Source organism: Dryas octopetala, chromosome 3 (assembly GCF_963921425.1).
Source record: "Dryas octopetala chromosome 3, drDryOcto1.1, whole genome shotgun sequence".
Lineage (NCBI taxonomy): Eukaryota > Viridiplantae > Streptophyta > Magnoliopsida > Rosales > Rosaceae > Dryas > Dryas octopetala.
The window spans coordinates 13,246,087-13,257,383 of NC_141368.1; the positions used below are offsets into that span (position 1 = coordinate 13,246,087).

Genomic DNA, 11,297 nt, shown 5'->3' on the forward strand with positions numbered 1-11,297 from the left:
TAATGATTTGCTTGGTTCTCTTGTTTTCTATAGCGTAATGAATCCTATTTGTTAAATTTGTGCCTGAGAAGGATAAATTGCATGTTAGGGTATACGACCTTTGCCTGAGAAGGAAAGAATCATGCACTTAAGGAAAACTATGGTCTAAGTGTCTGAGAGGAACTTAGATACGAGAATTATCATCTAAAGAATCAAAAGAATTTGTTGAATGTATTAAAACCTAAACTGGATTGCTTGTGGTTGATTCTGAATCCCTAGTTCTTCCAATTGATTGTTAAACCATAATATTGTATTTTCATTAGTTTACTTATTATTCTTGATCCTTGTTTTTAATTGTTGCGTTTTCATTTGTTCTCATCATAAATCATCACAATACTCTTCTCAAAGTCATTTTTAATTTTCAAGTTGTGCTTATGTTTATTAGATCTAAATAAGGAATTTGAGTTTTTGAATTAAATTAATAATCCTCGTGGGTACGACAACCTTTTATCCATATACTATATTACATCCACCCTGTATACTTGCAGGATTTCCATCAATGATCCATTTTTTGAATCATATATATGTGCAGCCATTTGAAAGCCCTTGTTGAATGCAAGAAACGTAGGCCATCTGAAAGCCATCTGAATCATATATATGTGCAGCCATCTAAATTCAATACTTGATGCAATCTTATTAATGCTTTTGGCCTATATTTTCTTAATGCCCTTTGGGATCCTTGCTAAATGCACTTTTCAATACTTTGGGATCCTTGCTGCAATTTTATTAATTAATGCACTTTTCTTTCTTGTTTTCAGTGGAGTCACCTGAAGAACAAGAGGAGCAGTTACACACATGAACAAATAGATGAAGTCCGGGTTGAATGGGAAGATTATGTTTCCATGAATTTTATTTAGACTAACATGCATGTTTTTGGTACCTTTTGGAGCATTTTGTTGTAGATATGAAGATATATACTAGCTAGTTCACATTCAAATCTTTTGTATAGGTAGAATTTAGGCCTAGCTGAATTGCACATGATGAGGGCTATCCATCTTTTTATATGGATTTGTAATCTTATTTTGTTAACTTCATTACTGAATTTGGATGTTGGATTCATTTATATGAATGGAAGAATTTAAGTTGGATTACTTTAGAAGCTTAGTAATTGTTGCGTGGATGCATATTTACCAATTAATTTTTATCAATATCAGAAGCTTATTGCATATCAGATTATGTAAAAATGCAACGATAAGGAATGATGTTTCAACATCATTTAAAAAACAAAAAACCGATATGTTATACACCTTTTATATCCGATTTTAATTACAAAACCGATATGTTATATACCTTTTATATCATATTTTAAGTACAAAACCGATATGTTATGCACCTTTTATATCAGATTTTAAGTACCAAACCGATATGTGATACACCATTTATATCCAATTTTAATTACAAAACCGATATGCTATACTCATTTATATTTGATTTTAAGTACCAAGACGATATTGAATACATTTTTTATATCGGTTTCAAAATTACTAATGATATCATAAGTATCTTACATATCGGAATGCAGTTTTTAAGATATCAGAAATGATTAATATCTGATAACGATGGTGGTATATCATATCAGATTATCAAACAAATACAATATCTAATATAGTATAGACATCAGTGTATAACCGATATGTAATATGGGAGAATAGATATTAGCACTCAATATATCGGTTGGAAACCTAAATAGATATCGGTTTATCACTGATATATATTAAGGTTTTTCTTGTAGTGATAGAAGGATCATTATTGCTTTGTTTGAAACCAATATGGTGGAAAGTCTTGTGAAACTTTTCGAACCAAGCCCGTGGAGCCTGTTTAAGGCCATAAAGAGAACGACGTAGATAGCGCGCAGACATCAGATAAGGAACTACTAGTGACACCTGGAGGAAGCTTCATATAAACTTTTTCTTTGAGATCACCATGCAAAAAAAGCATTTTTCATGTCCATTTGAAAGAGGGGCCAAGATTGTGATGCGGCAACAGCAAGGAGTACGTCTACGAACAGTTGTCATCTTTGCCACAGGAGCAAATGTCTCCTCATAATTAATACCATACTCTTGCTTGTTTCCAAGAGCCACTAAGCGAGCTTTATAACTATCCAACGATCCATCATATTTGAGTTTAACTGAGTAAATCCATTTGCAACCAATGGGTTTGTGACCAACAGGACAAGGAACAATATCCCAAGTATGATTTTCTTGGAGTGCATCCAATTCTTCATGCATAGCTTTCTGCCAACATGGATGTTTTATGGCCTGTGAATATGAAGAAGGGATAAAAGTGGATGACAAAGTGGTAAAAAGTGACAAACGATCAGGAGGCTTTGTTTGACGAGTAGATCGTCGAAGAGAAGGTGCAGGACTTGCATCAGAAGGTGTAGTAATTGGATCAACATGTGAAAAATATTGATCTAGAGGTGCTGGACTTGGATCGGCAGGTGCAATACTTGGATCAGAAATGGATGATGGTGGATCGGAAGGGTCGTCTTCCACACGAGTTGTTGATGTACCTCTTCGCTCATAAACCATTCGAAATCAGAAGTTTTGCAGATGATTGAGTTGATTGCTTGAACTAAGGGATTGAGCCTTTACCTGCGATATCAGCAAGGATACTACAGCTGTTATATGTAATTATAGCATTCATTTGTAAATACTCAATCTTAGGGAGTTTATAGCTATAGTTTTGGTGTATATAACGATAGCATTGTACTAAGGAAGGACACAGAAATATATTTTGAAAATCTTTTTGACACTTTCAAGATGAAGGTTATAACTAGGTTTAAAACCTACAACCATATCCCTTACTTAGTATTTATCATATACAAACTAAACTGGGCTGCACTTGAGGAAGGGTGTTAGCATAGCTTGATATACTTTAATTTTTGATCCATTTCCTGATAGCTTAAGTTTATCCAGATAATTATCTAACATTTAAGTTATAGTCCCACATTGGATGGAATAAATATATATCAAATAAAATGATAAAGAATCAATCTCTACCTGATAATTTCATCTAATTAAAGTGATCTAGAGCAGTTGTTAGGTAGCTTAGTTAGAAGCTGTAGAATTACACATAATTCACCCAAGTTCGATCCCCCTCCTCCAAATCCCAATTGCAAGAACACTACTAGTACTACTAGTGCCCCATATTGTGTGGTGTGCCTCCATGAGGTGATGGAGGGCCAAATGTACCAAAGCTTACCCACATTCAACCATTGCTTCCACGTTCATTGTATTGATGCTTGGTTCCAATCACATTCTACCTGTCCACTATGCAGAACTCAGGTCTCTCTTGTTCATCATTCTCTTTGCTCTTATTCTCTTTCATTTTTGCAATTTTTACTCTGGAAAATGTGTAATTCTCTCAACTTTGAGGTTACTACTAATCCAATATATGTGTGAAAATATCTTTAGCTTCACTTCTTATTTTTCAATTATCTTTCCTTCAAAATATGATTTTTTTATTTATTATTATTTCAATCAAAGCAATATATGCTATAGGGGTCGTTGGGCCGGGAAAGGGACACAGGTTTCGAGAGGGGCCGCCAATGAGGGTGGCAGGGAGAGGGGGGTTGTCATTGGAAATTTGGAAGGAAAGGGAGGAGAAGGTGATCCTGGGTTTTATATTTTTTGGCTGCTGGTTTTTTTTTTTTTTTTAGTATTTTATTTATGGTTCTTCTTTTCTCAGTTTTTAGTTAAATTTTATTTAAATGGCAAAGTTGGGTTAATCACAAAACAACTTAGGAGTTCAAATGAGTAAATAAGGGGTATGAACAGTGTGAACAGAGTTCCGCTAGCCTAAACAATTTGGTAGGATGCTTTCTCTTCGATTTCCTCTGTTTTTTCAGGGTTTTCAGGAAACAACCGTTGGACTCATATATATTGAAGATTATATATGTATGGCTAACTTATTATATATTGTTGATTTATTTTTCAATAGTTTAAACATTTGAAGTTAATTCAATGGTTGTCTAATATGATATTAGAAATCTACTTTCAAGATGAAGATTATAACTAGGTTTAAAACCTACAACCATATCCCTTACTTATTATTTATCATATACAAATTAAACTAGGCTGCACACGAGGAAGGGTGTTAGCATAGCTTGATATACTTTAATTTTTGATCCATTTCCTGATAGCTTAAATTTATCTGGATGATTATCTAACATTTAAGTTATAGTCCCACATTGGATGGACTAAATATCAAATAAAATGATAAAGAATTAATCTCCACCTGATAATATCATCTAATTAAGGTGATTTGGAGCAGTTGTTAGGTAGCCCAATTAGAAGCCGTAGAATTATACATATGTAATTCACCCAAGTTCGATTTCCCTCCTCCAAATAAAAATAATAATAATTAAATTAAAGTGATCGAGAATGTTTGAGCATGCATAAGTATCTTTATTGACATAAGACGACCAAGCACGTACTTATCCATTAATATCCATAATAGAGTAACATGATCATGATAAAAATTACAAAATTAAAGTAAAAGCCAGCAACAATAGTCATGATCATCACATAACCACCCAGGATTGGTATTAATTATAATATTATGTGGTATTGATTTTATATAATATATGGAAGCTGATCGATGACTAATTAATATTTGGTTTGAGTGGTAGCGATGGTTAGAGGCTGAAAGCCATGTCGAAGAGTTGCTTGCCAAACTTTGTCAATGTTGGACATGGTGTAGCCACACTCATGCTCATTCCAACCTTCCAATGCATGCACTATGCCTGCTACACGCCAAGCACTCATCACCCTTCTTGGCAACCAGTTCTGCATGCAATCACGTACTCACATAATTAATTACTTAATTAATTAATGCAAATATATATATCAATCTTAACTAATTAAATAAGCAGAACAAATAGTTTTAAGAAATTTAGAAAAATATATTAAATGTTAGTTATTAATCAATGACTTATGTACGTACCTCACAAGAGAAAACATTCTCAAGAGACGTGGGAGTCTTCAATGCTGGAGTGCAGTGGTAGAAGCAGTCTTTGCGCAATTTCTTTGGTGGGAATTGGGAGAAGGGAACAAATAGTGTTCCTTTTGGTGCATTCAACTGTTCTTCTTCACTCAGTCCACCTCCCACTAACCAAATCTACATATTAATATTTAAATTAGAATATTATAATATCATATAGGCATAATTAATCCAAATTTAATTTAAATAGAACATATAATTAATAAATAGAAATAATACGGATAATAGGGGTATGTTGGGGCCCACGTCTTTCCACAATTTGATTAAAAAAAAATTGTAGCATATTAATATATACCTTCTGAGTAATGCTTTTTGAAAGAACCACACAATTCTCAGTGCCATTGAATGATTTGGTGAGCTTCAAATACTCAGCCTGGTGCAATGTAGCTACCTAAATTTAAGCACAATTGGGGGTTAGAAGATATGAATTAATTAAGAAACATCTTCCTACAGGTAATAGATGATACCTTGATATCCCTCTGGCTCAAAGCAAAGGCAACGGCATAAGCAACCTTTGTGAGGTTGCCTCTTAGAAGAACTTGGGTAGTCCCTTTTGGAATGCTGTTTAGAATTACAGCCACAGCTAAGCTACTTCCATCCACCACCTTGACTTTCAGCTGAGGATGCCTGTGAACATATAGACCACCATATCTATTCAGCTCCTCACCCTGCAGCATATGCAAGACATGTATATGTTTGCCATCAGACACAGACAGATATATCAACTAATATCATACATACAGAGAAATGCATACATACGTACATACATACATACATAAATTTTCCTACATACATACATACATACATACATACATACATACAGGTACAAATTAAACTTGCCTGATTCAGGAGACCCAGAGTTAAAACTTTGACACCCTTCTCCTCTGCTTCAAGTATGGCTTCCTCAATCAAGCTGTTGATGGCTTCATTTTGCCATTGCATGAAGTACTGCAATTAATTTATAAATAACACATCATCACATTAATTAACTCTATATTGGGGGTTTAAAACACAAGAAATGAATTAATTACTCATTAATGTTCTCACTTGCACGGTGTATTTTGGTATAGCCCAAGTCTGCAATTTGAGTTTATCATCAAAGCGATTCCTCTCAAGCACAAAAGTGCGACCATAAATCCAAGTGAGCAACATGGACCACAATGTGACAGGCCACATGAGCCACAAGTACCATTTTGATGATGTGTGTGGCTTGGAGGCCAAGCCAGCAAATCCTATAGGTAGGTGGTAGATGGACTCAGGTGTGGTCAGATGGGTTAGATGAAGGACATCTGGCGATTCCTCCTCTCTCTTCAGTGAAGTCTCATACAGAGTATCAGTAGACTTGTCCATGGTGCCATAAATGTAATCGTAGATTGGCATGAAGAGGGAGTAGTTGGTTCGAAATTGTGTGTGATGCAAAGAGTGGTACCTGCATATTTTTGCATGTGGGTTTGAGTTTCAATCAAACATCGAATAGATAGGCTATAAAAAAAAATTAAAAAATAGTACTCGATCATTAAATTTTTTAACACAATGTAAAATATATATTACTCCTAATTTTCGAATATAGGGGGTGAGACTCTGAACAATTGAGCGTTTATAAAATTTAGAGATCCAAAACTGACCCTACAAATTACTCCTAAAAATGTAATAGACAGCTAGATTCAAAAAAAAAAATCTATAATAAATGTAAAGATCAAAACCAACACAACGTACTATGATGATGTTGATAAATAGTGACGGTGATAAAAAAAAAACAAAACAAAATCTATAGCATTATGATAATGAGCATTACATGGTCATGGTACATGTTGGCATTGAATTATAAGTTCTATCAGTCCAGCTCAATAAAGTGAAATCCACTTAAGGCCTGGCCCACCCATTTATTGTCCAATGGATATTTCATAAGTACTCCAACCAAAAACCTTCTATTAGCCTTTTTCCATTAATTGAAGGTAGGTTACAATGTTAACTGACAAGAAGGACAAGTGCAAGTCCTTTAACTTCCTAAGTTGTTGGATGAAAATCCACCGGATAAAATCTTGAACCATCAAATCAAATTTCAAAATTTTTGATTTATAAATAAACAAAGTTATTATTTGCACTTTAAAAATATGTGAATACACTAAAAAAATTTGAGATGATAGTTTTAGAGTGCATTAATCATTTTTTAAAATTAATTGAAATATCAATATTTTATTAATTCGTATTCTTTTATCGGTAAGAGACTAACATCTTATGTACTAGATTACGTGGTAATTAAAAATTAACAAATTTCTTAGGGTCTTTAGTATTGTTGGTTGGTTTTCTATTTTTAACCATTTCATCCAAGGATTTAGAATGTGGTAAATTTCGTACCCAAAATAATTAGGGTCACTTTTGTACCACGTCACTTGGATATTAAAGGTTGGAAACTTCTTTGTACGAACACTACTCGACCCCCTATGTGATTATTGTTTCATGGATCTAAAAAATTTGGGTCAGCAATTAAGTCTGGGTGATGTGATCGATCTTCTAATTAATTAAGTTGTAGCTAGCCGCTCGCAAAACACATTAATACAAAGGTTTAGGGTTCCCTCTACCCAAACAATATATTTATTATGATATTATATATATCTTGACACGTGTATCTCTCTACCAGGCTAGAATATTATTATCCGATGTTAATTAACATATTTATCTCACATTATATGATTAATATAGTCCAAAAATGTAGTTTTATAGAGAGAGGGAGAAGGTGAGAGACTTACGAAGGGGTATACATGATGTATTTGAGAGGAGGAAAAATAGAGAAGAGCCACTTTGGAATGATCTCGAAATTGCAATGTCCCATATTGTTCATCAAGTCAATAAAAGTCATGTAAACAGTAAGGCTTCCAATAGAGGCTGTTCTAGTGATCAGTGTTGTCACTATTGGTATTGCGAACAGAAAGAAATATACTATGTGCTCCGCAAATGGGTGAATCACAGCTGCAACAATTAACACAGATATAAAACAATTAATACATATATATATATAAATTTGTTCATCTCAATATTTGCTTTATTATTAATGTTGTAAATAATTAATTGTTATTGGTAAATGTTTTAATTAATCACTAACATTATTATTCAACGTTTTCACCTACCATCCCGGGAAAAAGAAAACAAAAACCATTTTCATCTACCATTGAGACAAAAAACAACAATTTCACCTACAAGTAATTGGCTCGGTGACAATTGAAGAATGGTGATGAGAATGGTAGCGAGAATAAAGGAAGTGATGGTGAAGTGCTCTGTGAAACCAGTAGTAGAGGAACTCCACTGCACCAGCATGTAGTAGAAATGTAATAAGAATCCCATCTGTCCTCCATAGTGACACGTTTTGACTCCCAGGCAGGTGCCTGCTCCCTATGTAGAAGAGGATTCCGCTGAGCAATATTTGGTCATCCCTATACATGTCCAAACAATAAATAATTACAAATAGGTAAATAAAAAACCCAAATTACATCACCACTTTCTATTAATTATATAGGGTAAGGTTCATTTATTGATCTAATTCTCAGTCTAAACCCGCATTTTTCCAAGAATCTACATAATCAATGGTTCATGTTAAGAGTTTTATTTTATTATTATTATACTGACCAATTTCTTTCTCTGTCAACTTGCTCAAATTCAAGACCCTTGTCAAGAATCCGGGCTTTGCCTTTGGCAGTTCGATAGCGAGAAAGAGAGATCCATAACTGGTTGTGGATCATCCTCCAAACCATAAGTGGAAGTATGAGGAGATAAGAGAGATCTTTCTCATGGCCTTCTGATCCATCGTTAACCACAAACGAGTATATGCTATGAATCACCCAAGGAGCCAAGATCACATGCTGCAGCAAACCCCATATCACACTTCAAGTAATTAGTACAACACAAAAATAAAGGACCACATGCATACTTATATATCATGATAATTAATGAGGATACTTAATTACATATACCTATATATTGCATGATGATGCATAATGAAGTGTGTATATATGATATAGCAAACCGTGTGCTAGTAATCAGCAAATCAATACAACTTTGCAGTATGGATATATGCCATGCATAGTATGATCAAACGATTACGAATTTAACTGTGAGACATCCTTGTTTACGGATGATCAAACGATTACGAATTTAACTGATTTTTTACAAGGACGGCTCTTAAAAAGGAACCTAAGAAATAGACGGTCCTGATTATTGGATTTTCCACTCTGTAGTTGCTGTGTGGTTAGGTGAGTGTAGGGGTGTGTTTCAGACGGATTGGATCAGAAATAGGGTGTTCCAATTCCAATCCACAAAATTTCGGAATAAAATTTCTATTCCAATTTCCATACCAAAAAATCGGAATTTCAACATCTCATTCCAATTCGGAATTTTTCGGATTTTTTCGGAATATCACATTTTCGGAACTTTCGGATAAAAATTCGAAATTTTCAGATAAAAAATCTGAATCTTCACATTACTTTTTGTTATTAGTAAAAAAAACAAAAAAAAATTAGTAATTACACGTACAAAAAATGTGGGTGCTTTTGTTAGCATTTATGTTATTATGATACACATATATTTATAATATACATATGTTTATATTAATAGTATTAGTTATTTTTTTTTAATATATATATATGTGTATGTTTGAAACAAATAACAAATTAATGAAACATATAGTAAAAAACTAAATAAATGATATAATATTAATATAAATACGGATTAAATTGGCATAATTTCAAAAATATCGAATCGGAATGCCTTTGGAAAATTTCGGATCGGAATTCGGATTAGATCGGAATTTACAAATATATTCCAATTCCAATCCAATTATTTTCGGAATTTGGCATTTTCAAATTTCAAATTTGATTCGGACGTTCAAAAATTAGAAATTTTTGGATTGGAAGCGGTCGAATTCAGATTTTCTAATCCAAATCACACCCCTAGGTGAGGGTGAAATTTCCCGCTTTATAGTGAGTGAGTGATCATTTCTGATATATATACATATATGTATACGAGAAACTTAAAAACAAGGATGTCTCACAACATCTGAAAACTCATGTTGAGCGTTGTGAAACATCCCATCATATCACAACATCCAAAAATCCATAATGAGCATTGTGAGACATCTCATTAGACCGGATCCCATCTAAAAAGTTCCTCCTGTATATATATATGTATATGTCGATTAATATGAAAGAAAATGTTTGGAAACAAATTGTGTGTGTGTGTGTGTGTGTGTTGCATGCACATGAAATAAGAATGAGACTTAAGAGATGGGGGAGAGTTGGTGATGAAGAGACCTTAAAGCTTCCAAGAGGTGTCCATGGCCAGTCAGTGAGAATTCCAGGAGTGGAAGCCATATTCTTCTTTGCTTGCTACTCTGAATAGTTACGAGCGTAGCTTTGGATGAAGAGGGGTTTATATATATATGTATAAGCTGTACTTAAATATGGATCACTGGGTTAGAGTTTTTTCTGTGTACATGTGAGAACACTGAATCTTTGTATGTGTGTGTGGCGGTGTCTATAAATGCAAGCCATTTTCATTACTCTACGTTTATTTTGTCAACATATCCAAATAAATGGTCCAGTAGTAAGGTGGCATTAAATGGTTATAAGTTATGCAGATGGGTGATCAAAATTTATTTATTACAGAATTAGGTCTATATACCCACTTGTATAGTTTGATAGATCGATTTATGTTAAAATACCAAGAAAGGAAAAGGTCATCAAGAAAATAATGTGGAAATTTAACCAATTTTCTACTGAAATCATATGTTTTAAGAAAAATAAATGATAAAATTATATATAGTTAGTTCGTATTATAACAACTCAATATGCTAGTGATTGTGATGGGTCGAAAAATGTATATGAATCTTGGAAGAAAGCTAAGGAGTTTTTTTACAATTATTATATATTCTATGTACGATTTTATTTTGTGTTTTTCTTCTTTTTTTTGTTCATTTATGCTACATAGAAACAATATGCATATCATATACTCTTAAATTTTGTTAGACAGTTTGACAATAACAATATTATATATGCTTTTAAAAACTATAAATTTGTATCACACATTAGTCAACTTAATAATGATTTAGATTTAGATTCTGACATTATAACATTATAATGTTGACAAATTATTTGATAAAAAAATATTTATGTACTTTTAAAATACATTTGCTTAAAAAATCTCCGCAAAAATCTTTATAAATCTAAATGAATGCAACCCCCAGTCTTTTATAAAATTGAAAA

The 11,297-nt window shown here is 33.1% G+C and overlaps 1 protein-coding gene across 1 annotated transcript; it reads right to left on the reverse strand.

Annotated features, from left to right (window-relative positions):
* Positions 1 to 4,459: 4,459 nt before the first annotated feature.
* Positions 4,460 to 10,490, reverse strand: LOC147291084 (very-long-chain aldehyde decarbonylase CER1-like). Its single transcript, XM_086235013.1, has 10 exons — positions 10,347 to 10,490; positions 8,668 to 8,900; positions 8,242 to 8,474; positions 7,794 to 8,013; positions 6,091 to 6,472; positions 5,884 to 5,991; positions 5,511 to 5,711; positions 5,339 to 5,434; positions 4,987 to 5,160; positions 4,460 to 4,829 (listed from the first exon to the last, which is right to left on the reverse strand). The coding sequence occupies exons 1-10, from the start codon at positions 10,404 to 10,406 to the stop codon at positions 4,650 to 4,652; spliced, it is 1,887 nt and encodes a 628-aa protein (XP_086091139.1). The 5' UTR covers positions 10,407 to 10,490; the 3' UTR covers positions 4,460 to 4,649.
* Positions 10,491 to 11,297: the final 807 nt, after the last annotated feature.